This window comes from Kwoniella europaea, chromosome 3 (assembly GCF_036810445.1).
Source record: "Kwoniella europaea PYCC6329 chromosome 3, complete sequence".
NCBI classification, from domain to species: Eukaryota; Fungi; Basidiomycota; class Tremellomycetes; order Tremellales; family Cryptococcaceae; genus Kwoniella; species Kwoniella europaea.
In genome coordinates this window covers 1,926,022-1,953,895 of record NC_089489.1, presented here as the reverse complement: position 1 = coordinate 1,953,895, position 27,874 = coordinate 1,926,022, and the positions used below count along the sequence as shown (strand labels likewise).

General features: G+C 44.3%; 11 protein-coding genes across 11 annotated transcripts; 3 read left to right on the top strand and 8 right to left on the bottom strand.

Moving 5' to 3' along the window:
* Positions 1-148: 148 nt before the first annotated feature.
* Positions 149-1,255, bottom strand: V865_008587 (uncharacterized protein; the record flags this gene model as incomplete). The annotated part of the gene is made up of 1 exon (XM_066232321.1): positions 149-1,255. The coding sequence occupies one exon, from the start codon at positions 1,253-1,255 to the stop codon at positions 149-151; it is 1,107 nt and encodes a 368-aa protein (XP_066088418.1).
* A 424-nt stretch (positions 1,256-1,679) lies between these two features.
* Positions 1,680-2,264, bottom strand: V865_008586 (uncharacterized protein; the record flags this gene model as incomplete). The annotated part of the gene is made up of 1 exon (XM_066232320.1): positions 1,680-2,264. One exon carries the CDS (start codon positions 2,262-2,264, stop codon positions 1,680-1,682), a length of 585 nt encoding a protein of 194 aa, XP_066088417.1.
* A 451-nt stretch (positions 2,265-2,715) lies between these two features.
* V865_008585 (uncharacterized protein) lies at positions 2,716-4,353 on the bottom strand (the record flags this gene model as incomplete). Its single annotated transcript, XM_066232319.1, has 1 exon — positions 2,716-4,353. The coding sequence occupies one exon, from the start codon at positions 4,351-4,353 to the stop codon at positions 2,716-2,718; it is 1,638 nt and encodes a 545-aa protein (XP_066088416.1).
* Positions 4,354-4,994: 641 nt separating this feature from the next.
* Positions 4,995-9,550, bottom strand: V865_008584 (uncharacterized protein; the record flags this gene model as incomplete). The annotated part of the gene is made up of 4 exons (XM_066232318.1): positions 4,995-6,946; positions 7,009-8,976; positions 9,038-9,259; positions 9,328-9,550. The coding sequence occupies 4 exons, from the start codon at positions 9,548-9,550 to the stop codon at positions 4,995-4,997; spliced, it is 4,365 nt and encodes a 1,454-aa protein (XP_066088415.1).
* A 336-nt stretch (positions 9,551-9,886) lies between these two features.
* V865_008583 (uncharacterized protein) lies at positions 9,887-11,622 on the top strand (the record flags this gene model as incomplete). The annotated part of the gene is made up of 7 exons (XM_066232317.1): positions 9,887-9,913; positions 9,985-10,241; positions 10,303-10,361; positions 10,451-10,747; positions 10,873-11,025; positions 11,146-11,238; positions 11,321-11,622. The coding sequence occupies 7 exons, from the start codon at positions 9,887-9,889 to the stop codon at positions 11,620-11,622; spliced, it is 1,188 nt and encodes a 395-aa protein (XP_066088414.1).
* A 276-nt stretch (positions 11,623-11,898) lies between these two features.
* V865_008582 (uncharacterized protein) lies at positions 11,899-13,374 on the bottom strand (the record flags this gene model as incomplete). The annotated part of the gene is made up of 1 exon (XM_066232316.1): positions 11,899-13,374. The coding sequence occupies one exon, from the start codon at positions 13,372-13,374 to the stop codon at positions 11,899-11,901; it is 1,476 nt and encodes a 491-aa protein (XP_066088413.1).
* A 268-nt stretch (positions 13,375-13,642) lies between these two features.
* On the bottom strand, positions 13,643-15,333 carry V865_008581 (uncharacterized protein; the record flags this gene model as incomplete). Its single annotated transcript, XM_066232315.1, has 2 exons — positions 13,643-14,684; positions 14,732-15,333. 2 exons carry the CDS (start codon positions 15,331-15,333, stop codon positions 13,643-13,645), a joined length of 1,644 nt encoding a protein of 547 aa, XP_066088412.1.
* Positions 15,334-15,773: 440 nt separating this feature from the next.
* On the bottom strand, positions 15,774-17,216 carry V865_008580 (uncharacterized protein; the record flags this gene model as incomplete). Its single annotated transcript, XM_066232314.1, has 1 exon — positions 15,774-17,216. The coding sequence occupies one exon, from the start codon at positions 17,214-17,216 to the stop codon at positions 15,774-15,776; it is 1,443 nt and encodes a 480-aa protein (XP_066088411.1).
* Positions 17,217-18,621: 1,405 nt separating this feature from the next.
* V865_008579 (uncharacterized protein) lies at positions 18,622-21,825 on the top strand (the record flags this gene model as incomplete). The annotated part of the gene is made up of 5 exons (XM_066232313.1): positions 18,622-19,122; positions 19,183-19,399; positions 19,469-19,566; positions 19,641-21,006; positions 21,074-21,825. The coding sequence occupies 5 exons, from the start codon at positions 18,622-18,624 to the stop codon at positions 21,823-21,825; spliced, it is 2,934 nt and encodes a 977-aa protein (XP_066088410.1).
* Positions 21,826-22,850: 1,025 nt separating this feature from the next.
* On the bottom strand, positions 22,851-24,830 carry V865_008578 (fructose-bisphosphate aldolase 1; the record flags this gene model as incomplete). The annotated part of the gene is made up of 7 exons (XM_066232312.1): positions 22,851-23,151; positions 23,502-23,778; positions 23,834-23,922; positions 23,974-24,084; positions 24,151-24,350; positions 24,655-24,714; positions 24,798-24,830. 7 exons carry the CDS (start codon positions 24,828-24,830, stop codon positions 22,851-22,853), a joined length of 1,071 nt encoding a protein of 356 aa, XP_066088409.1.
* Positions 24,831-25,657: 827 nt separating this feature from the next.
* V865_008577 (uncharacterized protein) lies at positions 25,658-27,766 on the top strand (the record flags this gene model as incomplete). Its single annotated transcript, XM_066232311.1, has 12 exons — positions 25,658-25,825; positions 25,885-26,094; positions 26,156-26,184; positions 26,236-26,288; positions 26,341-26,491; positions 26,586-26,744; positions 26,804-26,857; positions 26,939-26,988; positions 27,080-27,241; positions 27,305-27,356; positions 27,425-27,447; positions 27,531-27,766. The coding sequence occupies 12 exons, from the start codon at positions 25,658-25,660 to the stop codon at positions 27,764-27,766; spliced, it is 1,347 nt and encodes a 448-aa protein (XP_066088408.1).
* Between the last annotated feature and the right edge of the window lie 108 nt (positions 27,767-27,874).

Genomic DNA, 27,874 nt, shown 5'->3' with positions numbered 1-27,874 from the left:
GACGAAATACTACCATCATATACAAAAAGTTACTGACATGATCTCACAGTGACAACTGCTCACATAAGTGTACAAGATAAAATTCCGTCAGGTCGATAGCTCATATCTACTCTTACCATACCAAGTCGTCATGTGGCGTAGGTTTTCGCTACTCGTCAGTCTCCTCGAAGTATCGAGAATTAGAGAAGCTTGAAGTTTGAGAAAAACTAAATCCACTCATTTCTGTGTTTTGGCCTCGTGGGAACCGTTTATCGTATATACTCTCACGTTTAGTCTCTTCAGCTCGTCGATTCGCTTCTATTGTACTGAGCGTGACTGTATGATCACTCATGATCGTCATATTATCATCTTCCTCGTCTTCGGTATTCGACTCGAGTCGTGATCCGCATGATGAAACTTCCGTATTCACGTCTGATGGCTGACGATCGCCTGGAGATTGATCATGAGCCAACCAGTTATGAATCCGATCATTGTACTTATTCGTCAATGATTTAATCGGTGGATGAGGGTCTTTTAGAGGTCTATAAATGTACAAGGTCGATCGAAAATCATAACTATTCAACTCTTTTGACAAATCGACTAGACCCGAATGGTCATTTTGATTGTTGATCAGATCACTCTTAGTGAATCTGGAAGGTGTTTTGATCCTATTGCATTTCCACAGCATTGCTAAACCCGATCCGAACACCCCATCTGTCACGCATATTCCTTTCGTTTTCGAACTGTCATGTTCAAAAGTTGGATCTTCAACATCCTTTTCTGTCCAACCTAGACAGTCAAGTTGTTGACATTGATTAGGATTAAGAGTATGTAAAGCGAATTGACCATCCCATAAACATTCACTATCCACTCTTACCATCCCCTTAGCCTCATGCTCGACGAGGTCCGATGGTCTATGTTCTGGTGAAAGATCCGATATGGGTGTAATCAGAGATCTCTCTTGAATATTGTATGATATCTCCAGATATGATGCACCGTGATCGAGCTTGATTCGTTGGTAGTCGGGAATTTGTAATCCTTGGCGTACTTTCAGGAAATCCTCTTGAGACATACTAGGTTGGCGAGCTCGGTCAGAGGTGTCAGGACGATATACAGTCCTTCGATAGAATGTGGGATCGCACCAGTGGGTAGGAGGGAATCTTGATCGGTCAGCTGAATACGTAGTATTGGGATTAGGAGCAGAAGCTAGAGGTCGTGATAAGACTTCTAACCGGGTTGGATGAGGCTGATTCTCCCAGTTGACAGGATTGGACATTGCGGATAGGGGAGACAGCAAGATGATAATGCGAAGGGATAAAAGGCAATTGATTTCATACGCGATTCGGAAAGGGTTAAAAGTGGATAGGTAGAGGGCGAAGACTAACGTACAACGGTACGTGGTGGTATATGAGTATAATCCGAAGACTTCTTGTACTGTGAATGGAAATATGAAGGGAAGATCAATATAGAAGTTCAGATTGTTCCATCGGTCCTTTGTGCATAGTATGACAACACTGCCCTTTGGTCATGCTTGATCTATCACTCATTGTGCTGTGTTGCATATCAACGGATTGCTTTCCCCCGTTGTACACGATTCGGTGATCTACAGACCATTCAACCAGTTCGCAAAAGACTCAGACTTCAACAATCTCTCCCTTCCTTCCGAACATGAACTCGGCATATTCCGGGTACTGTCAGGATCAGATGATCGTACCCAAATCATCTCTATAAGAGTATATCCTAGAGATCCATCGGACATGAGGCGTCTGGGGGATATATCGATCTTGTTCGGCTTTGAGATCTTCCGAGCCTTTCAGTAATGTCGATAAACCACAATCGGTATTACAACTCTGATTGTCGTGATTATGTTCTTGAATGAATGTACCCCAAGATTCTTGGCTTGGTAATCTGTCAGAATTATATCCCGCACAATCCGGATCACCACAGGGAGGAGCGGACGAATGATATACCCATTTCTTATCCCATTTCAGAACTCTTATCACTTCGGACTCTCCTTCTCCTTGAGTGGTAGTAGGCAATTCGAATATCTCTTCTTCAAGTAGGAAGTTGATTTTACCCAATCCGATCTCTTCAAGATCATCATCGAAATCATCAAGTTTCCTTGGAAGGATCCCAAGTGCTTCAATACCTCTCTTTATGATTTCTTCAGATTGTGAACCGTCTGCGGTTTCTCTATGATGGGAGATGGTGACTAGTTCTCCTTGCGAGTTGGTATATGGCTTGGTCCAATTGCTTGGATCGGACAAGGTAATTGAGACAGGCATGATGAGGGGATTATTAAGTGGATGTTTAAAAGATGTCATTGATATATCCTGAAGACGTCAAACGCAGAGGCTTGAACTTTCTTCGACTGACCATTCCCCATGGATCATAACTCGAAACATGACGCAGTAAGTAGTAAGGGAACAATGGGCTTCGACTCGACCGCGATCATCGGGCTTACCAATACGTGTACCGCGTGTCCTTAAGTCGTGACTCAGTTGCTAATGTAGGAGATGAAGCTTTCTTTGGAACACTTAACTTGATTTAAAAGACGTCGACAAGCGATAATACAATCGATCAAGTGCCACCACAGTATTGTTTAGAAGACGATTTTTGGAGAAATCACACAAGTTCACATGATACATTATTAATACTACCTTGAAACACGCCCCAGTCACAATAGTTTACTTTTCAGTGCGAATCCTGATGAACTTTTCAATCCCGAAATTCAATTTACCTCAAACCTATCCTTTCCTTCTTTTTGACCCTTCGTAAACCCCTAGATAATCTAGGAGATTCACTAATTCCACCCCTGCCGCGACTTTTGGTGTATGTGCTCTTCCCCCTTCCAGATCCCATCTCCGGACTATAATGAGTATCAGGAGTACTTTCAGATTGAGCTTGAGCTCCAGATGTGCCTACGCTATGCTCAAGACTACTTGGAGAAGAAGGTAGACTATCGCCTGAACGTCTGATCCTCGGTACAGCCGATGCATCGACATTCTTGGTATCTGAAATGTAGTCCGCGGGGTTGATGTATGCATGACCGCTATTCTGTACTGTATAATTGTATGACTTAGAGTTTGAATTCGATTCTCGTTCAAATGGGCTGGTGGTGAATAGATCATCTTGATCGCTCCGAAGACCAGAAGTGGGTGTACGAGGTACTGATCTAGATATAGCCCTGGAAGTGTCTTTGAACTTGGCTCTGCTATACGATCCTCTTCTGTCGGTCCTATCTGTTTCTTGAGGACATACTTCTCTTCTGATAGATTCGTGAGCTACAGGAGAAGAAGGAATTTGCTCATCATCATCAACAAAATCAGCAAGATACCATTGCTGTCCTCCTCTGTGGTGAGAGGGGGATGGTATTGTATAACTATTTTCGTTCATCCGATCTCCAAAGCTCAATCCTTGCCTCGGTCCATCCAAGCGGATAGATCTCTCTAATGGTTGTCGATTTTGGTCAATAGGATATTCAGGTAGAATCAAAGTACCATCTTCATCAGATATAGCCATCCTTTTCAACTTTTCTTTCAATTCCGATAAGGATGTCTCTGTGTCTTGAGTTACATTAGCATCCTCCGTAGGGGATATTCCGTGATCAAAATGGTATTTCAAATCAGGTCTACACCTACTCATACCTTCTATACCCTTCCTGCTTGCATTGGTAGGATCGGCCGACCCAGGACATAGAGAGTCGGTACATGACGGTAAGTGATATCGACTCAGTACGCTATATGGATAAAAAGGAATATAATCACTTGTCAAATCTGGTCTGATAATGATCGAACTGTACTCTATGCGATTTTCGACTGGAATTTGATCGGTTCCCCTTGGTGAGGTCTTGTCTCTCGGAGATCTTTCTATCTTACTCATTAGGTCGTATAGAGGGCTACCACTGAACTTTTCTATTAACGGATCAGCGGGTAAGTCATACCATTTTGACCCAATATTGGAATTACAGTAAACTCCTTCTGGATGACCTTGCGTTTGAGCAGTGGCTTGATCCGGATGACCGATACAGTCGTAACCACTACATGAACTCAGATGATATCCACCTTGATCAGTCATATAGTATATCCTCGTTACGTCTAGTAACTCTGACCTGGTTCCTACGAGGTCATCAGTAGTTGGATTTGTGCCTTTCATAGTAACCTCATGGACCGTATGAGAAGTAGGATATTGCATAATTTCATCCTCATCTTCGCGATTGGGCTGGCCTGATGCCCAGAAATCGACGAGTTGCTGACGAGTCGTGTTTGCCGTTTCATGGCTGTGGGCTTCAAGAGGTTCTTTCTGCCTGACTATAATCTCGTGGCCTGCATCGTCACATAGGATGATCTGAGTGGAATAGACTTTTGAAGACATGTCGAGCAAGGGAGTGTTGGTGTCGACGAGTATTTATTTTTTGGCAAATTACGTTATCTGGGTAATTGCGAGAGCCCCTTTTGATGATTGGCAAGGTACAATGTCAAGGTATCTTCTGTCTATCATCAGCACTGGGAAAAATTGGGATAGAATTGATGGGGTTGCGTTGTATGCGAACCCAATATACAGTATAAGATTGTCGCAGTGGAGCAGACCAAGTAAAGTCCGACAAGACCGCAAATGACGACTTGGTGAGTCAAAGGAAGGGTGGCAATGGCGCGAGTCACCTTGGAGAAGGAGATGAGAAATATCTTGGACTTCACGAATACCATCCTTTCTCCTCATTTCATCAAACGTACGGAGGGAAGAGTTTTGATAATCCTCCCTGGCGACTGCGATACCCCGTTCATTGGAGATATAACCATTCGGATGGGTTGTATACATCCTTTTACGTCGATGATGACCGTACAAGACGGAAAGATAGATACGTAATGTTGCCTTTTTATCTGATACATCCCTTATGGTATGAGAACAGCAAAAATCATTTGAGGGGTTCACCAACTGAATATAACTGATTTATCCATATTCCTCCTTCACTCCAATGCCTTGGACTATGGAGTACTTTTCGCACAACAAAAGATTTATGACCTTTTCTCATAAGCCACCATTCTATTCTTCGTACTCTGACTTAATCGTCTTTCTTCAGCTTCTGCAATTGAGCCAACTACGGAAGGCAAACTATCCAAATACCTCTTCGCCAATTCACCTTTCCTTCTAGATTGAGCATCCAAAAACAATCGATGTTGGTCTGATGTGATATCCCCAAACAGGTCAACTGGTGGATCGATATGCCTTTCTACACTTTGGTTCGGGGGATCCTCAAATTCGGGTTTACCTAAAATACCATTATTCGTCTTTTCCAATATTTGCACTATATCCAATGACTCCCCCGGAGGAATCACATGAGGATGCGAGGGAGTCTCACAAGTGAGGAAAACCTCTTTCCTCAGTACATGATCTACATCCACCGCCGAGAAGAACGCTATTCCCTGAGGCATATCATCCAATCCTAAGTTATAACAGAACAAAGCTCTCGTCCAAATATTGGCAATTTGCAATGCCATCGATAATCTATATTTATCTTCTTCTTTAGCCAGATATCTAACTTCGTCATGGACCGATATCAAATATCTTGCTTGAATCTTGTACTTTGCAATTAAGTATTCCATAGAGACTATCAGTAAATGGAGGTAATCTACACCTGATGATTGGACTACCCAATTTACTCTTGAAGGCAAATACGAAGATCCTTCTTCCAAGTATGATTTTCTAAGAGCTTTGGTAATTCCACATCCTAATGCTGGAGTTGTAGGTCTATCAGATAAAGCTATAGCTTCTAAAGTGTTGAATAGATAACTTTCTGATCCACCATGCCATATGGAAGGGATAGCTGCAGGAGCAAGATTTCTACTTCGGGTGGTTTTAGCTCCTTTAGTAGCTTTGTATAGATTATCTGCTAATTTACCAGCAAATTCCTTAGTCAATTTCGAATCGCCTTGAAGTAGTAACTGAACAGCGTGTTTTTTACCTGCACCGTATATTCGAGAATAGTTGAATACCTTCGCGGCATCTCGTGAGATACCTAGAATCGAGGCAGTTTTGGAATGTAGGTCGGTGCCGGCTGATTTAGTTCCTTCTAAAGTCATCCATCCTATTGCGGTTGAACCATGAATACCAAATTGAGAATCTCCCATTACACTTGATATCCACAATTCTTCCGAATCAACATCCGCACCCACAACAGCATGTCCAGGTGGCGCTCTGACCATAGCTTTGAGCTCGGATCCTACTCGATTCTTCTTAGCGTTGGATGCCGTTAACCAAGTTCCCTCGACTGCTCGACGAGTGACAGTTCCCATAGTAATCACTTGAGGCAAGATCATTCCCAAATTCGGTTCACGATATACGACCATCTGATCCATTATCCTTTCCCTTGAACTGATCCAATAACTGCAAAAGGCATTCATATTGGTAGCGTCCGTAGCAGCTTTAGCAGCTACGTCGTCCCCTGATTCAGCAGCCGCAGAAGCAAGTTCACCGGATTCGATTGATTTGACGAAATGTTTAGAAAGTGGATTACCAACGTTCTTCCCTTCACCATCTTTGTGAGGAAGTCGGAAATAGTAGTGGTCTTTATCTTCAGCATATACAGCATCAGGTCCAGTCTTGTCAAACTTCACTCGACCACCTCTAGCTTGTAGGGCATCTGCAGACTCAGTCTCAATGATAGTCCGAGGGACACGGTAGAGCCATCGATGGGTTCGACTGTGAATGAGAGGGTATCCCTGCCACTGAAGACGCAAAAGTAGGGGAGCAACGGTCTTCTTGAATGTCAGATCTAGCTGTCCAGCTGGTATACGCGAAGGAGGACCGGACAGATCCCAATACCATTTGGGCCATGTACCGAGATTGGCTTTGGAAGATTTTGCTTTCTTCGTAGGCGTAGAGCCGGTGGAAGCTACAGATGAGGCTGGAGAAGGCGGAGGAATGATCTCCGGGCTAGTCGTGGCAGTCGTGGCAGTCGTTGAAGTATCTGTGCATCTGATATCAGCTTGATTGTCTTTCATCATGGATAAAGGTTTCAAGTATGCTCACCTTGTGGAACAGATTTCCAGTCCAGCTGCTGGGCCCAAGGACCCTGCTTTCTCATTCGTCCGAGCTCTTCAGCGCATTTCCACAGGTCCTCCTTCACAACTTCTAAACTCGTCTGAGCCAATCGGGGCAGCAAATCACCATAAGAACTGGTTAATTCTCCTTTCTTCAGCAAAGACCTTATTCCTGGTCCTACAAGTTTAACTTTTCTGGGTTCTTCTGGCTTTCCGATCTTGAAAAATGAATATTCCTCTTCGAGTTCTTCTAGGCGTTTGTCCTTCTTTGGATGTAATGCTACAGGGAAACCGTGATCGTCGATATATTCTGATGAGGACGCATGAGGGACCATGAAACACCAATAGTGATCTGCGAGGTAGGCCACCGGATGACCTTTGTAGGACACTCGAAGGAAGAGAGGGAGGAGATATCGTTGGGTATGGGCGGATATTATGTATGATGGATCTTTGGAAAGATCGGATAACCATTTGGGTTTAGATGGGATCTCAATTGGCGGAACAGTAGAGGTAGCTTCCATAACAAGTTCAGTAGAGCTTGACGCATCGGCAGTAACAGCTGAACCTTGATCATTCGTTTCTTCGACACCATCCTCCCATCTTGCTGTCTTAGGCGACCAATCCAACTGTTCTGACCAAGGGTCACCCTCCTTCTTACCTTCTTTCCTCAACTTCTCGGCCAAAACTCTCAAAGCCTTCTTGACACCTTCATCCATCTTCTTATACGTGCTCTCAGCATTCTTCAAGTATTCTTTCCAATTCTCATCTACAGGCAAAAACGAGTTCCCCATCGATAACACCCCCGAAAAACTTGCAGGGTGAGGACATGATTCCAAAAACAAGGGTAATACTTTCTTATACACATCATGAGTAATTTTCACATCTCCTCCACAATATGTTAATAACTCTTGTAATTCCGATCTGAGTTGAGAAGCATGTTTGATAGTCTCATCTGCGAATCGGTTCCTTGCCGATTTATCCACTGGTATTCCACAATGAAGATTCGCTACTTCCGCTAAAGAGTTGACCGAAGTGACATCTTGCCATGTATTCTGACTTGATTCCATACTTTCTCCATTAGATGTATCGGTCCATTCCTGAATACCTTGCAGAAATTCCGGATCACCGTTCTCTTCTGCAATTTCCATCAAAGCATCCTTCGATTCTTGATCTCTTAGCATTTTGGCTTTTTTGTTTTTCCTATGAGCCATCCATGCTGGTCTTTGAACAGAGGTTATACCCCTCGTAGCGACGTGTAAAGAAAGTGTATCCAACCATCTTGTAGATGTCCTTTCTAATGAGTATTCCTCTTTCACCCTCGCACGATCGTACCCCACGTTATGTCCAATTACCACTCTGGCCTTAGACCCTTTGAAGAGCGGTATCAAGTCGTGTGGATGATGTTGGTGAACTCTTGTTTCCCAAGGTTCTGGTGGGTTTGGTGTAGTCTGAGGGGGATCTTCGAATATTGTAGGTGATAACCAAGAGTACCATGCATTAGGTGTCACAGCTGTAGCCATCACGGGGAATGGCGACAGCTTGTACAGTGTTTCCACGTCAAAGGACACCATGCTTTCTTCACCAAGATCCTCGACAGCTTCCATCCGTCCATCCGGATGGTATTTCGTCCACCCTGCTTTGCTCATCTCCCACTTCTTAGGCATTCCAGGTATCTCCGAACTCATGAAACCTTTCGCCATGGATAAGTACGGTTCGGCCGTATGTTGACCTAGATTATAGAAATGATCTCGGATATTGTGACCTTGTATCGGAGGCATATCGAAATTGATTTCTGGTAAGACTGCTGCACCGTCGGGTGAGAGACCATTGGCCTTGAGATGACTTAGAGATATATCCAGTAGCGATGGAGGAGGTTTGGTAAGTGATTTGCCGGGAAAGATTTGGGAGTGAAGTGAAGGTGAGAGCATTTGTACGCCAACGGGGTTTCGTCGTAATCCTATCAAGACATAACGTCAGTGTATAATCAGGTCTGTACATATGTCGGATGGAGTACTCACCATTGATAGGTGAAGGGACATCAGCCTGATTTGATCCAGCTTCATTCTGATCTATAGCTTTCTCTTTGCCTTTCCTACTTGGTATCGACGGCTTGGGTCGATCGCTCTCAAGCAATTTCGAAGATGACGCCTCTATTCCAGTGGTAGTCGATTCCCGCGGTCGAGGACCGAACGACTTGCGATTCAGAAGACTGGGAAGATTTGAGTTTCTGAACGGTTTAGCTACAGGTTGAATAGCCTGATTAGCTCACTTCGTGGACTGTCATCTGATATCGTATACGTGTACGAACCGGTTTCAGCTTCCAGTTTCTTCCGTTTCTGCATTTCCTGGGCCTCCAAGAAATCATTATAATCGGGTCGTTCTCTCCCACCGTAGTCCGAGAGGGCCAACTCGTCCTCTGGGTCTTGGATTCGACTTGATCGACTGATAGATCGTACATAGGGAAACAAGTTGGGTCGACATCGGATCTGACTGGGACGCGTTAGTCTTGCGACATCGATAGCTTTTAGCATCTCACACCGTCACACCTCTCCGAAAGGCCCTTGAGCAGCACCTGAGCAGGATAGGATGTAGGCAAAGCTATAAACACGAAATGAGAATGGAGTGCAAAGAGGTAAAGATAGTCAGATGTATTGAGATGGACCTGGTGAAATAATCAAATTGCGGGGGAAATGTATCAAAATATCGAAGTTTCAATTTCCGGGTAAACTTGTTTGTTCAACGTCATCGATCGTCTTCTGTTTTCTTCTTGTTCTTCGTCCTCTTTTCCTTCCTCATCCCCTACATAACCCACTCTCTCATCCAAATCAATTGCTGGCTTACCGCTGACAAGCAGAGAGATTGACAAGATGGGTCTATTCTCAATATTCAGAAAGGTATATGCCACTTCCATACGTACACTCGTCGCGTTTATAACAGCTGACACATATCTTCATCTCTCCCACAGTCCTCTCCACCAGACTATGAAACCCTTCTCGCCCGTCTCGCGACAGATATAAACGAGGCCAAGACCCACCTCTCCGAGATCCGTCTTCGAGAGCGAAGATTCTCACTCCTGCTCAACCTCTACGGTATCGCACTATGGGCCGTTTGGGTGGGATTATGGTGGGTTCATGGATTACCCTTGGGATTAATCGGGTTGAGCCATCATGATACGGAAGGAAAGATCATTGGAGCAGGGGGTATTGCTCTGGGACCTATCTTGTAAGCTCACCTTGTCACTCGTCATCTCTAGAGGTCGAGCTTACATGATACGCTCGGGCAGTATTTGGGGTTTGAACAGGTTGATACATATTTGGTTCACTAGACAACGTAAACATGAGGGTGAGTTGTCTTCTATGTAAAGAGCGGCATACCCCTAAGCTAGGCTAGATATAGATGAAATACTGATATATCTGTATACATTCACGTAGAGACCCAACTTCGATCGTTATTAACCAAACAACGTTCACACCTTGAAGAGATCAAGAAAGCGACTAATTACGATTCGACCCGTAAATTGATTGAGAGGTATGACGATCCCTCTGGTGCCGTTAATGGCAGCCCACAGACCCCTCAGAGACGAATGCCCGAGTCACCTTCTCCTGTTGGGCATGGTCAGAGTCAACCTGGAAGTATAGGTAAAGGGAGACCTGACGGTACTAGCCCGAATGGAACACCTAGAGCACCGGGACATTTGATTGGTGTGGGAGGGACACCAAGAGCTGGACGTGAGTTGTTTGCTCATTCTTTTCTTCTCAACCAGGACGGATCCGTACTCTTCCTTGTCTTCATTCAAACATAGGGAGAATTTACAAGCTTAAATACTGACATCTGTGACTCTGTACCTTCATAGCTAACCTATCCCCCATACCCATTCCTCAAGGTCTGACACCCGACCAGGCAGCAGCTTTATCCATGCAGATGCAAGCTATACAACCTGTCTTACCAGTACCCGAAAAGAGATGGTACGATAGAATAGCTGATACGATATTAGGGGAAGATCCTTGTGAGTGGAGATTTCTTTTCTACCATACAGATGTGCATGCTCGACCCTGTCTCCTGGCTTGTGTTGCTGAAATACGCATTATGCACCACTGGTTACTGATCGTCTCATTCCCCTTCATAGCCCATGCTGCTCAGAGCAAGTATGCTTTGGTCTGCGGAGAATGTTTCAGACATAACGGGTTGGTAGGGAGTCAATACGAGTGGGAGAGAATGCGTAAGTGACGATTCCTTCATCTTTCTTTGATCTGTGTTGATCTATATCTATCATGGTCGATCGAGCTGATCATCATGATTAGAATGGATATGTCCAAGATGTAATCACCTCAACCCGCCTCCAATCTCTCGTAACTCCTCATCCTCTGTTGCACCACCAGAACCAATGACAAACATCACACCTTCTAAACCTATCTCGTCAGTTCCCCAGCATAGATCCTCACCTAGGAGGAGTAGGTTGAATGGGAATGGTGAGAAAGTAACACCGAGATCTTCAAGATTGGGTAAAGAGGTTTTCTCAGCTAGTAGCTCGAGTGATGAGGATGTACCGAGAGATAAGGCGAAGGTCTTAGAGGAAGAAGGTATGGATGTTGATGAGAGTTGAGGGTTATATGAATAGGTGTGTGGGATGTAAATGATGTTAAAAGTGATGTTGAGAATCGTTTGGTATGCATTCCTTCGTTTCATATAATCATAAATATTATCTCCGTTTAGATCAGATCGTAAAATGTCCATTGTTGGTATTACAGCACATCGTAAGGTCATTATATACATTATACAACAGTCCCATTGCTTTTCGGTCCCATCACTTCCTCCCGTTGACGTGTCAAGAAATCATCTGTCATTATTGGCTTGTCCTTTTCAGCCGAAAAACTTCAGTTCACTCCCCTTCGACGTCACTTTCATCTTCCTCCTCGATCATCTCAATCTTGTTTTTACGTTCATCCTCAGCTCTCTGGGCGTTATGCCTCTCAATCAACCAATCCACGCATGAATCCTCCGACCAAAAATCGATCTTTACATCTGTCGTATTCCAGCTCTTCTTCTCCATCTCTTCGATCACTCTCTTTCTTAGTTCCCTAAGTTTGTCGGGAGGATCGAACCGAACTTTCCAATATTTCATTTCCTCCCGATCGATCTCATTGTTATCTTGCGAGTGGGTAGAGTAGTATTCTAATCCTGAATGGAACTTCACCATCCCTTCTTCTTGATCATGATCACTACAATCGATAGTATCCTTCGCCCTCTCTCTCTCTGTTCTACCGATCTTAAAACCGTCTTTCAACTGATCTTTCAAATCTTCATAACCCACTTCATAATCTTTCCATTGCCATTCGCCTCCTCCCACCCTCTCGAAATTCCATACATTTATTTGTCGAATATTCGTCTGTCTGCCCAAGACTTTAAACATGATAGGTAATTGAATACCAACATGTGGTGAATATCTTATACAACCCATTTGATCACAGTAATTACAATTCTTCATTGTCCTCACTCCTCCTCCATCTCCTGCTCGACCAAACCAATGTCCAAATCCTCTAAAGGAAGCTTCGTACGAATCGATCCTATATTGATGTCTTTCATCCCACCATACTAAATCTAATTGCTTGACTGACGGTGGGAGATGATGGAACGATCTAAACCATATATTCGAGTAATCATGATCCTCCTCTCGTTGAGATCCTCCATCTCCATCTGGATCATCTTGATAAAGTGATTTTCGATATTTTGACATTCCCTCACCTCTATAAAAAGGTAATTCACATGGTCTCAACTTCAACACCACCTTTTCCAATTTATCAAATTTCATGATCGATCTAAAGTCCAATTCCCGAACTATCACTTTCTCAGCGTTGGTGCAGACCTTTGTGACGAATTGACATTTCTCATTTGAACAGATCCTTTCCCTATCTTCATCAGAAGTCGAGATGTTGGTAGGTCTTTTACCTTTTGCTAGGTGAAGTATCTCAAGGTTGGGTAGAGGTTCGATGTACTGTTTAACGAATGGACATTCATTGATCTCATGGATGTACACATCTACCCGTTTGATATATTTCGATAGAGAGTTCTTGTTAATCTCGTTAGATGGGTCGGTCTGGTTGAAGGTGGGTTTCTGGTCTAATGTGAGATTGTCAAGTCTCCTGGAGCCGGCAAATATGTTTCGGCCACCAGGAGCAATGGTGAGAGTATGATATAGGTGAGGGACGGATGCGTGGAAGAAGGTCTTGGATACTTGAAGTACGTTGAATAGGGTTGACTGAGGGAGGAAGGAGAATATGTGGGAAAGGATGTCGGATGTGTCGGCCAGGCGGGACGATGCGGGGGAGGGAGTTGGATATGTCATGGCGAGCGACATGGCTTGAGGGTGATGAGGGTGATGAGGGTGTATGAATGAGATGATGGTGCATGAATGTATAGTGGGAAAGCTGAAGAGTAAAGGGCTGTGCCGTGTTGTATCTTGTACTGTATGCGATGACATCAAAGTGGCGTAAGCTTGGATCACCCCTCGTGGTTATCAATTTCTAAGTCATGTCATTCATTCATGGAGATCAGAGTTATATATACATTTATATACATATACATATATATGACTGGATCCTCGACGTGTATAACATCCCCACAGATCATCTTCTGCAGGTGACTACAAACGACCCTCTGTATTGAGGCCCGCATGTCTTCCCACCATCATCTAAAATCCTTTGCTCCCCTTGCCTTCTCTTGGCGCGCTTCAGCTCTTCTTTCAACTCCTTCTGACTGTGAAGTTCTAAATCCTCTTCCCTGAAATCACTGAACCTGTCGGAGATGAGAGGTCCCAGCTCTGCACGAAGCTCTGACAGTTCACTTCCGGGGTTGAAGCGGGTTTGCCAGTATTCTTCTTCGACTGGATCGCATTCTATACCGGTGAATCCAGAAGGGTAATAATCGTGGATTGAGCGATATCTAATTTCGATATCGTCTGCATTCGAGCGCTCTATATCTTCGTGGGTTTGTAATGGGTGTAAATTTGAAGAATCGGTTGATTGCTCTTTTCTACCTGCCAAAAAAGCTTTCTTCATTTCTTCCTTCACCTTTTCAATTTCCAATTCATTCCTGCTCTCTACGGGAATTGCCATTTGAGCGGTTTTGCCAAAATTGACAAATTCAATATGCTTCAATCCCCCTTGTTTACTCAACAGTCTCATTAGATCAACTAATTTTTCTCTGAGGATTTGCGATCGTCGTCTTTCTTCTTCCGTATCTCGATCTGTCGATTGTGCGGATACTCTGCCATATTCTGATCCCGTGAGATGATCAGAAAACCTACGACTACGATAACCTAATTTCGAATCGACTTCCAAAGGTCTACACCCTACACAATCCTTATATAACCTCTTATCAGGTACTCTCTGACAACGTCTCGTATACTCTTGCACATATTTCCAATCAATTCTGAAATTATGCTTTTCATCCCACCAAACTATCTTCAGGCTCTTCACTGTCGGGGGTAGTACGATTTGATCTAAATGGTAATTCCTGTATACCCGTTCATCACCATGGTAGGAAGGATATCCGTGTCCATTTCGTGACCTGGATTTGAAGAGTTGAATGAAAGGTCTTAAAATGGGTATTTGACAAGGTCTAATCCTGACTATAACCTCTTCCAGCCTCTCCATATCCTTTAACGGTCTAAAATCAAGCTGTCTGATGATCACACATTTCGTCTGTGTACATACCCCAGAGACGAAAGGACATGAAAGGGGATTACAAAATTTGTTCTCCTTATACCCCTTTCCCATTCTGGATATTCATTTCTCTGTTGTCCTCCTGCCAAGTGCAATACCCTCAAGTTGGGTAAAGCAGTGAGGGTCTTTCGACGATTTGGACATTCTTCCTCTTTATGGAGGTATAAGTCAATTCGATCAGTGAGAGATAAGAGGAAGGGTTTGGTATATTCCTCTGACAAGTGTTGGGTGAATGGCGACATTTCGATGAAGGGATTGAACTTGGATTTCGGGTTGGTGACCTTGGTGCTTTTTTCTAGATCTATTTCCAACTCCATATCGTCTTCATCGGAACTAGAATCGGAACTAGAATCGGAATTGCTGTTACCCGCTTTCTCTTTCGGTTGTAGGATGCCTTGCTGATTTGAGGGATTGATGATGATCCGCCTGTAGAGGATTTTTGCTGTGATACCGTAAAAGAATCGATTGGTCAATAGAGTGGCGAATAGTGAGTCCCTGGGTAAGAAGGATATGACATGTTGGAGGATATCGGAAGTGTAGGCTACCCGTTGAGAGGCGAGGGTCATTTTGTATGGATTGAGAGGATAAGACATGATGATGACAGTGTTGTTTGTGCGTTTATGGGTTTTCAACACAATTATCGATTGTGGGAAGGACGAAGATAGAAAAAGTAAAAACAAAGGAAACCTATTCTCTAATACTGTAGACGGCTCCATATATACCTTCGTCCAATTCGAGTCATACACAGATCAAACGACGATACAACCTTATTCCTGACTACATGCTACAGCGAGTATGTACGTACGTAGGGAAGCTCTGAACTCGATCCTGATGACCTCACTAATCGCCACCAAGACAAAGCAATGTGAATGAGGAAGCAGTCACAAGTCACATACATTACATAGATATGGATGGAATGCACAGTAGGTAACTATCTGAGTACAGTATATATTGGGACAAAAACGGATTATTTCTAAAATGATTTCGGTCGATATCCTCTCAAAATGTATGCTACAAAGTTAAATGAAATATACTACCGACGAGATCTGCTTTTGGCTTCCACCTCCCTTCTTTTATGACAATCTTCCATCTCACCTTGCAAAACTGATACACTCAGAAATTCCAAAACATCGGGTTCGATTGAGTTATACTTATCTTGGGCAAGTTCGTATCGGTAATTCACGAGTCGGGGTGAAGGTAAAAGACGGCATTTCCAATATTCTTCTTCCTCTTCATCTATTTCCCACCTATTTGATGGGTTGAAGTAATAGTCTGACATCGAAAGGTACTGGACCTTGAACCCTTCCTGTTGATTGGTAAAATCCAGGTCCAAGCCGTCGTTCGTCGAGGTGTATGATCGATCGACTGGTCGAGTTTTAATATCAATATTATTCGGATACGTGATCAAACTATCCATCTTACCTTTATCTGATTCACCTTCTATGAAAGCTTCGGTCATTTTCGTCCTCAGATCATCCACTTCAACATCCTCAACAGGACCCTTCCTGATCGTCAAAGCCATTTTACCAGTCTTATCAAAATTGATAATATCCACTATCCTCACACTTGTATATTGTTTGATCAATTCCATCAACTTGATTAGCTTCTCTTGGAGAAATCTCGTAGCAAACCATGTATATTCATTGAAATAACGATGATGACCCTGCACTTGTACTGGATCGCAGTCCACACATCTCTTGTATCTTTTTATCGCATGTTTGGTGGTATAATTGGTTGTACCCCATCGGTAAGTCGTATATTCAAAAGGTTCGTCTTCGAGCCAATCCACTTTGAATGAATGTTTTTCGTCCCACCATACTATCTTTAGATGTTTCACACTAGAAGGTAAGGCCGATATAAGTGTAGAATCGAATGAATTATCTAGCAAACGTGGTAATTGACATGGACGTATTTTCAATATCACTTGCTGTAAATTATCCATCTTCCTTAAAGGTCTGAAATCCAAATGTCTGATAATAACTTTCTCAGCAAGCATGCATTGTTTCAACACGAATGGACAAGTGGATGAATCGCAATATTGATCTTCTTCCTCTTTGGCGATGGATTGTTGATGTCCGCCTACTAAATGTAATATCTTCAGATTAGGTAATGGTAATGGATTCTTGTACAATGGATTATTGTTATATCGTGTGTTGTTGACTGTATAAGGACATTGAGATTGTCTGTGAACGTATAAATCGACTCTTTTGATCAAATTTACCGAATTGTTTTTGGTCCATTGATTAGCGATTATCTTCTTCTTGAGATGATGTGGATATCGATATAACGGGTTTTGAGGACCTCTTATGGATTTGATCGTAATTGTTTCGTACAATATCGGAGTGGATGCTTCGAAGAACGTCTTACATGTTAATAAGGTGGCAAAGAGAGCTGGGTTGTCTAGGTGTGAGAGGATCTTGGTGAGGATGTCGGTTATTGCGAATGCTCGTTGGGTTGCAGATGTGGAGGAAATCATTGTTGAAGGCCTACCATACAATGTAGTAGATCAGTGTGATACTATTTTGATGAGTGAATTGTATTTTGATAGCTAGATGTGAGAAAGGAATTAGAAAACGAGTTGATGGAAAGACTGTTCATATATCATTTAGCCACTCGGGTCCGCATGAAAACAAGGTTGGATGTTCCCAAGTCAAGTCGAGTCAGTGGTGGTAGGTAGTACGTACCATCCATCCATATTGATGACGAATCAGAAACAAGGTTAATTTCTATATTACTTTTACATCTTTTCAAGTGGCAATGAGTGGTTGATCATGATGTATGATATCTCGTTGTGTAGAGGTCAATGATACAGTATCCGCCGTAGCCTCGATGAACCGGTCCGACTACTCCATGATGCTCGTTTCCGATACATCTTCCTCGATAGCGACGCCATACGGCCGGACCGCCTCAACGGTATGTCCTTACTTTGGTTTGGCTCGGATATTGTCTGCTCACTCACAGTGACATAGGTTGGTCTGGTCTGGGAGGCTGTTGGAATACGCCTGAGAAAAGATTTACTTCGTTTATGTATAACCTCAGCGGCTAGCGCTACCATCGCGACCACCTCGCGTGACATCACCATCTCCACCTGTACCGAAATTGCAAGGAAAAGAAAAAAAAAATCAAGATGATTCGTCGATATGTTACACACGTGCACGCGACCAAGTTTCAGACCCACCCACACGAACAATAGATCACTCGTAGTGCAGGACTGAATGAATGGGGCATGCAGAAAGGAATAAGACACCGGCGCCTCGGTACAACAGCTAATTACCCAGACAGGCAACTAATTTTCCGACTACAGCATGCACTAACTAGCAAGCATGAGAGAGTGTACGTACAAAGCACCATGCCCATGAACCCAAAAAACTTATCTTAGTCCATACTCGTATAGCAGATAGTCTTATATGCATGCACATTCACAGCGAACTCCTCCACAGATGAACCTGAACCTGCTTTACCAATATCAGTGACATACAAAGCGCAAGACCAACAGCAACAGACTGTGTAGGGAACAGGAACTCATCGGATCAGATTCCCTACGCTACGAGTACCATCCGACTCACACACGTTCGTCAAGATTAAACATCTCATTACCCTAGGTCCGTCTCAATCTAATCAGGCATATTTCACTTGACTGGAAATATCAACATCATCGAAATTTTGGATCAAACGACCAGTAAAGCAACGAATTTGGAGCTTTGATTTGACTTGACTTTGACTTGAAACACAAAGGCAACAACCACGATCATCGCCATCAACAACAACACACGGTGAACCATCAGTTGAGCTCAGCTCGGTGCTTTGTCAATTCCCTTTCTTGCCCACGCTGCTATCGCCTCCATCCGGCCTGGTCGGACAATTTTTGGAGAAGGTCGAAGATGTCGACATCAGCTACTACCTCAAATGTGACTTCACCTTCTAACAATGCAGCTGGGGTAGGACAGGACCAAGAAGCGTTATTCTCTTTGGATTTCTTAGCTTTAGCAGGATTAGATTCTGGCATGTCGAATAATAACGATATCACTTCACCGAAAAGTCTAAATCAGCAGCAACAGCAGATACATGGTGATAGCCAGAGTCAGAGCGATGTACCGGATCACAACCATTCTCAGTATCTTCATCAGCAATTGCACCGATGGGAGAACAGTCATGCTGGACCTTCTTCCACGTCGCAGAATAGTTCAACGACCGTAACCAGAAATCCAAGTGCAGATGCTGGAGACGATATCAGGAGTAGAAACGGGATACGACCAGATACAGAGAATGCAATGGACCTGGATCAACCTGATATAGATCGTATGGCACAGCAGGAGGGGTATAGTTTAGGTGGGAATAGACAAGATTATGACGCTGCTCAGGCTGCTTTGCTTCAACAGCAGGTGAGATTTTATTTCTTTTCCTAATCAGATGCTCATCTTTTCGCTTACGATGGACTACAGCTACAATCGATACATATGCAATCACCTCTAGGCTTCGACATAAATAATCCCCAATTCCCCCTCGCCCAAATGTTCCTTGCTTCTCCCGCATCGCAGGTCACCCAGTTACAGCAGTATATACAGAATGAGAATGGGAATCAGGATGAACAGAAACTGAGACACAGAGGGAGTGTCGATAAGAGCTGGGCAAATGGCCTCGGAGGCATGCCGACTCCCGGTAAGTCATTGAGGATCATCTCTGTGTATGCCCAGTCCATAGCTAAGATCATGTCTGGTGTGCTATCAGGACCGAGTGGAGAGTTGATACCGCAGAATCGACAGGAAGCCATGTCTCCTATCCATCTGGAGATGCTTGCTCGTGCTCAATCGGAATTTGGAGGCGATGTAAGTGGTTTCAGCATACATCAGGATGGAGTCCAACCGAAATGTAACCGTCATTGACCGTTTCATCTTTCAAGCCAAATATGTTACCCCTCCTTTCTCCCGCGCTCTCTCAATCAACATCCAACTCCTTCAACTCACCTTCCACCCAAATCGCATTCAACTCTCAGCCACCTTCTGGCCAGCTTCACTCGAATGGAGCCAATCGATCTCCCTTAGAACAGCTACAAGAACAACAAAGACAGTTTCAAGAACAGCTTGCCATGCTTCAACAGCGGCAGTTGGAAATGCAAGCTACAGCCGCTGCTGTCGTAGCAGCATCTAACAGTTCACCATTCATAGGGTCTAATCCTCCTTCAGCTGGTCCTTCCAGAGGGGTATCGACTCCTGGCGCAGGGGTGACACCCAACTCAGGCTTTTTCTCACCTCTCACATCGCCCGCTCTCGAAGCCACCCATCGAATGTCACAACAGCACATGCACCGACAGCATTTCTCTCCTGCTTTTAATGCTCAACAATCTCGTACTCCCCATCCCCTTAGCGCACTCTCTTCGCCAGCCTTGAACCCTGTCGGATCCAGCGGTGGTGCTCAGCAAACCCTCTCTCCAGCTCTAGGACCTCAGACAGGTGCCGATTTGAGTGATCCGGACTATCTTCGTGCTCTCGTCGGAATGCTTGATGGTGATCCTCAGAATATCGGTCAATCGGCCCAGCCAAATTATCAATCACCTTCGATGGGTAATTCGTCCAGTGCAGGTCATTCGACAATATTGGCTTCACCAGCTTTGATACCTATCAGTTCAGGTGCGGGACCGCACCGACATTCGTTACCGGCCAAATCTAGACCCAGCCCAATGTTGAAACCTACCAACCATAGATCACATCAAAGAGTACCTTCCGGAACGACCATGAATGGAAATGGAACCTTTTCAGTACCTACTTCACCTGCTGTACAGAAATTCCATCCGAACCCACCACCGAGTATGATCAATATGGGATATCTCCCTCCATCGGCTATCGAGCATCGCAACCTTGCTCCAAGCGGTGCATCAATGTCATCCGCTTCAACCCCTTCTCCAGTCGATCTAAGCCATATGATGCCTCCCCCACCTGTACCCACCAGTGGAAGTACCAAAAGTAGAAAAGGTGTAGCTCCAATGACTCCTGCAAGTCTGATGAATCTCGCTTCTGCCCCTCCCATCACGAACAACGATATTAGTTTGGATGAACACAGTGGTCATGGTGCAGTCGCTCCTCCGCCACCCCCTCCCAAGAGAGGTTCGTCTGGTACTTCCAATCGAATGACGCGGAAGCAGAATGGCACTAATGGTAACACCGCTGGAGGAGCAGGAAATAAGAAGACGGCTGGGAAATTGGTTCCTGTAGGTGGTGGAAAGAGGGCGTTGGCAATTCGACCTCAGAGCGCAGCTTCTTCCAAAGCAGGTGGGTGTTTCTTTATCAGGTTTAGTGAATTGTCATTGATCTTTCCGTATATGCTCTGATACTGTAGCGGCCAAACCACCTCCCCCACCTACTGAACCAGAGAACCGCAAGACGTCTCATAAAGCGGCTGAGCAAAAGCGACGAGATTCCCTAAAAGCTGGATTCGACGAGTTGAGATTGTTATTACCTCCTATCAACGTTGAGGCTTTAGATCCCGAATCCGGTGAACCTATACCTGGATCTTCAGCACCTCGATTACTACCCAAGAGTAGTCTGGTACCGGATGATAATCCCAATAGGGGAGTATCGAAAGTTGCATTGTTACGATTTGGAAACGAGTATATAGAGAAGTTGAAAGAAAGGGTTGAAAGACGGGATGATTACATCGAGAGATTGAGAGAGGAAGTTAGAAGATTGAGAATCGCAAGTGACGATTTGGGAGGAGAGGATGATGAAGGGGAAGGGGAGGGAGAGGGGGATATATTGGAATTTGATTGGAGAGAAGGTGAAGAAGATGAATTTGATCCTCCACCTAATCCATTAGATGAAGATATCTTATTGGATGAAAATGGAGAACCTCTTGAAGAAGGGGATGACGATGAGATGGGACATGGAGATGGAGACGATGATGAGATGGTAGAAGATAAGAAGAAGACTATCAAGCAGAATGGTAATAGAAGATCGAAATCGTTTTCGATATCCGGTGGGACCGGTCCCAACAACCCGACGAAAAGTCCTGCGTTGAGAGCTATCAATTCCAAACGCCCTAGTATAACAAGAGGGTCTAGTAGTACGGCGACTGTTACCGTTAAGAAGTAATGATGATGCAGGAATTGGTTGAAGATGTCGGTCGATGGGACATTCCAAAAAAAAAAGCAATGGACAGAAAGCATATGTACAGTACTGTACAGTATTTCAAATAGGCAGAATTACTCGAATACTACTTGAATATGTTGTTATGCTATAATACTCGTAATACGCGAACGAAAATGCAGATCCCAAGATCTCGCTTGATGCTTGATGGGGTGTGAAGATGCACCCGAGTAGGGTGTGTTGAACTCTATTTGGTGCATGCTCAGTGCCCTTGTGGATAGGTTACTAACTTCAATTTTGCATAAATCGATGTTAATGTGTAATAGGGGAGATGCAAGTAAGCTGAACAACAACACTGCTGATGAGCTTATGAAGTGCATAGGATTTTATCAACAGAGGTGGAATACTGGATAAGTGATTACTTGAGCGGTTTAAACAAAACTAGACTTGAACATCATATGATCTGAGCTTAGCTGATCTGTTCCGGGGGCAATGATGGAAACCACAACAACTCATTATATACCTTTTTCACCTTCAACGTGAAAGGCATTTATTTGCTCGGCTCAACTCGACTTGTGTGTTCTTCCCTCTAACCATAACCACGCATTGAAAATCCCGTCAACTTAGATCTTTGGGTGCATTATACAGTAGTAGTAGTAACCTTTCATCATGGTCATGAGCGGGAATATACAGTACAACGTTATCCAATCCATTTTCGGAGCAAGAAACGTAAAAGGTCGGTTCATGTCATAACTCGTTTGGACCTGTCACTACGAGTGTATTCTTTTCCTTCGAACCCTACCTCACCGATTATCGATATCCATCTTGATTGTGCTACCTAGAGCAATGGTCAGTGGCAAAGAGGTCCGTGGAAAACTATAACAGTGTACACACACTAAGTAGTCATGGACATTATCAAGGGAATCATATGCATTGACTTCTCATCTTACTTTAAGCTGCTTCTCAAAACTACATCATATTGATATCAAGCTACAAAACTATACTTTTTCACTGTCACTTCTCAAAATCACTTAAGCTCTGTTCTCGTTACCGAGATCGACACAAGCTTCCTTAACTCGCTCAACCATGGTCTTCTCACCTTCTCTAACCCAGACTCGGGGGTCGTATTGCTTCTTGTTGGGCTTATCGGCTCCTTCAGGGTTACCAACTTGGGTCTTGAGGTATTCGGCCTTCTTAAGGACGAAGTCTCTGACACCGGACAAGTAAGCGAATTGAATATCGGTATCAACGTTCATCTTGACAACACCGTTGACGACGGCAGTCTTGATTTCCTCCTTGGTAGATCCGGAACCACCGTGGAAGACGAGGTATCTGAAACAATCAAACTGATCAGCAAGTAGCTTTTGACAATGAATAGCCATTGCCTATATGCGACGGGATGTGACATCAATATGACACCTCCTTCCCCACGACCCGCACTCTGCTAACACCGCTCAAAAGGAGCCAGTAAATAACGTTGAGCGCTCATTGCACCGTAGTACAATGACATTGAAGGGTAGAGGAAGCAAGCTCTAAATGTGATGTTTAAATCATTCTTCTTCGCTGACCGGATCGCCTCGGTATCTCATTGATGGAAATCCGGGCACTGTCTATTTGGGTAGCGTGGGGGTGTGGAACACAAAAGGGCAAATGATTAGAAAAAGGATGGAAATCGCACTCACAGAGGTTTGTCGCCCTTCTCGCCCTTGAGTTGCTCAGCGGCGTAAGCTTGGTGCTTACCGAGGAGTTCTGGTCGGAGAACGACGTTTCCGGGCTTGTAAACACCGTGGACGTTACCGAAACCGGCAGCGATGGAGAAGTTCGGGGAGATGGCGGCGAGGGCGGAGTAGACATCCCAGATGTCTTCGGGTTGAGTGTAAAGGGAGTTGTTGTCAACTGAGGTGTTGTCGACACCATCCTCCTCACCACCGGTAATACCAATTTCCATCTCGAGCCATTCTAAGCGAATTATCAGCTGGAGCACCGGTTGCATGATACTACTAGCTAAACTTACGGTTCATCTTGGCCATTCGCTTGAAGTAGAAAACACAGTCCTTGATGTTGTCCTCCTTGGATTCCTCGGACAAGTCCAGCATGTGAGAACTGAATACAAGATCAGCATGAGTAAGGGTTCTAGGATAAGAGACGACTCACGAGAAAAGAGGGACACCGTGTTCCTTGAAGTAAGCCTCATCGGCGTCGAGCATACCATCGAACCAAGGGAGGAGCTTCTTGGCACAGTGGTCGGTGTGGAGGACAACGGGGCTATTTGTATAGAATCTCTTGTCAGTCTTAATTCTAGAGATCTTGATGATGCGGCAGTGGACTCACATGCCGTAAGAAGGGGCGATTGATCGAACAAAGTGGGCAGCAGCGACGGCACCAGCGATGGAAGCTTCTTGGTTACCGTTGGGGAGACCTTTACCGGCAAAGAAGGCAGCACCACCTTGGGAGAGTTGAATGATGATAGGGGAATTGATAGCTTTGGCAGCTTCAAGGGTAGCGTTGACGGTTGATGAGGAGGTTACGTTCTGTACGGTGAAGCAGGAAAAAAGAAAAGATAAATGATGACCTCATCAGCTCACAATCCTCATATCTAAGCGAGGTGTCTGAAAACTTACGATAGCCTATATATCGAAGAATCCAATAGAACAAAGCTACTAGGTCAGCAAAGAGATAATAGTGCTATCTGGCAGCGAGATGTGTACATACGGGGATGGCGAACTGTAAAGCAAGATACAGTCAGCTGAGTTCAAAAGACACAGATGAAAGGGGAATTAGGTTTCAATGATTCCGAGGTCGTCGGTTCATCGCTCATGACAGAAGAATACTCACTTTGTTGTCTCTAGCGTATGTGAAGAGTTTTCGGGTGTCATCACCGGAAAGGACACCGGCCTGCGAGGAAAGCAAAAGTCAATGGTTGTTTTGGGAACCGCTGAAAGATATGAAGATGTGAGAAAGAACGTTTGATAACTTACGGGGACGATAGAGAGAGCACCTTTGGCAGACATTATCTGGAGTTTGTAAATCTGCAGTGAGATGTCAGCAGGGATCTTGATGTTAGTCAGAGTGATGTTGAGCTCACATGTTCAGTTGGTGTAGTTACAGAATAAGTTTTTCAAGAGATGTATAAGCTGTTGGAAAAGAAAAGAAGAGAGAAGAATGTTTTCTTTCACAGATAGATAAAAAGATTACCTTGGGGAGAGAGAGTAGAGCTGTAAACGTCACTTGAGTCACTAGCTTCCCACCGTGTGACCCTGGATCCCATCCGTCATATCCCATCTACTCCCGTTACATTAACCACTCCTCTCATTTAAAACTTCGCACTGTGGAGACCCGCAATTTCTCGACTGCATAACCAGGATGACGCCGAATAATCCCGTCACTTCAGCGGATGTGGCCCGGCCCGCTCTCTCACGTGATCTCATCGGGGATGACCGTTTCGGCTCATCTCCAAACCGGTTTGTCAAGGTGGTAAAGTGGAGGTTGGATCGATGGATCTTTGATTTCCGGAGCTAATTTCACTGGAATCGCATGTCACCTCGTTGAAATTATGCTTGATTCCAGTCTTCATCAGCTGACAACATGAGGAACCATCTCAGAAAAGTGGAGGGGATCAGAACGATGATTGCTATTTTGAGCTAGAGCCAAGAGTATCTTTGGAAGTTGGAAGGTGAAGATGGGCCGAGCGGGCCGATGGCGGATTTCATCAAGTTTCTGTCTTGACGATGGACGAGCAGTAGGACAGAAGAGATGGTATATAGAGAGAAACAAGCAAAAGATGAAGAAAGGTATCCCTTCTTCCTCTATCTGACGATCTACGATCTACTTTGTCACAATGAAAGCTTTCGCCGCCTTACTCGCCACACTGGCGACCATCGATGTTACTTCCGCTGCTACAGGGTATTTCCACAAGGAAAGGTCCACATCTACACCTTCTCTCGGAAGAAGATGGACTTCGAATAATCCCTACGTCACCGTAGAAGGGTCAGTGTGTACAGTAAAAGTATGTCGTCTACTGCTCCACTTCTGTCTGATCATGAAGCTGATGAACTTGTTGTACAGCCAATGGGAGGTGGACAAGATGATGGTCCTAATCTCTTATACGCCTTCAATCTTTGTGGCTCGACTGCTCTGATCAACCTTCCAGGTTATTACACAGTCAACACCGTTCTTCAAACTTACCTCAACAACGTGGAAGTAAGGTTGACTGGTGCGATAAGTTACGTTCCCGATATTGAATATTGGAGTCCAGCAAGTATCTACCTGACTTATGTGAGTGATCCTGTCCTTGGTATTGTCCTGTAGGATACCGAACTAATGATTGTGTCTCTAGCAAAATGCCACAACCTACTGGTTCTTCAGGTAAGCGATCACCATCTATCATGAGTCAACAAAGCTGACGATTCTATACAGTGGATCTGGTATCACCCTTCATGGTGGAGGTACGATCGACGCAAATGGTCAAAGTGAGTCTTCCCTCTATCAGCTAGAGACTTGCATACTCATGGGGTGTCGTAGCTTGGTGGGATTACTACGCCCAGAACAAGAATGCTGGAGTCGCAGGAGGATCTTCTCGAACGTTCGCCAGGCCCATTCCGTTGACAGTTGGAAATGCAAGTAATGTCATCGTAGACGATATCAGCGTCATTAATTCTCCTTTCTGGCATAAGTGAGTGCATCATCCCTTATGACCTGCCTAAGCTCAATATTATCGTGGAAGCGATGTATGAGGTAATGCTGAGTCGTACCGTGTTTGGTTGCAGTTTCGTCTATCAATCTACCGACGTCACATACTCGAATATCCAAATCCGATCAATCTCATCAAACGAATCTGCCGAAGCTGCCAATTCGGATGGATGGGATATCTACAGATCAAGTTATGTCACTGTGAGAGATTCGAATGTACAGAACGGTGATGATTGGTAAGTCATGCAATCTCCTTGATGACATTTTATCTCGTGCTGATGAAGGCTTGATTTAGTGTATCATTCAAACCTAATTCTACTTATATGACTGTCGAGAATATGGTTTGCAAGTGAGTGGACTTCTCTATCATCACGTCAGATGGTGCAATGTATCTATCGAAGCACTGATCATCTACCTCACTGTTTTTAAGTGGTTCGCATGGTATATCAGTTGGATCATTGGGTCAATATGCAGGTGAAAGTGAGTGTTCGCCCACATACATAACGCATTTCGCAAGCTTTGCAAGCCTTGATTTATTGGCGGTGGTATACTGATCATCGTATTTCTTCAGCCGACATCGTCGCAAACGTTTACGTTCGAAATATTTCCATGTCCAACGCCCAGAACGGAGCTCGAATCAAAGTGTTTGGCGGATCGAACGATACGAAGTCTATCTCAGGTGGTGGAGTAGGTTACGTCAAGAATGTCACTTTCCAAGATTTCGTCAATGACAGTGAGTCTTAAATATCAACGTACTCGTACACAATGATGGTTGATGATTTGTTGGTCGAAATAGATGTCGATAATCCTATATATTTGACTCAATGCTATTCATCTTCTGCACAACAGTACGTACTTATCTCTGTTGTCCCTGGGATTTATCATAGATTACTGATGAGATACCGATGCACTTCAGATGTCAAGATCATCCATCGACTTGTAAGTACCTCCGACCAACACCGTTCCATCCACAAAACCTTCTCTCATCACTCGTCGCTGATACAACTTGTCTCTGATCGCAGTATCCATCTCCGACGTTCACTTTATCAACATCTCCGGATCCGCCTCAGGCCTTGTACCCAATAACACCGTCGCGACTCTGGAATGTTCAGCTGAATGTGTCGATATTACTGCTTCTGGAACTCAATTGTCCCCTAAGAACGGTACGGTTGGAAGTGGCAAGTATCTATGTGCGAATTTACAGGATGAAAGTACTCTGGATTTCCAATGTACCGATGTTCCTATCACTAAGGGATAGATCGATTATAAACAATGGAAAATCGTTCGGGAATATCGATTGAGAAAGAGGATCTGAAAGGTGTATGTAAAGGTGTATGATCACAAGATTCGAAGATACAAGTATAAT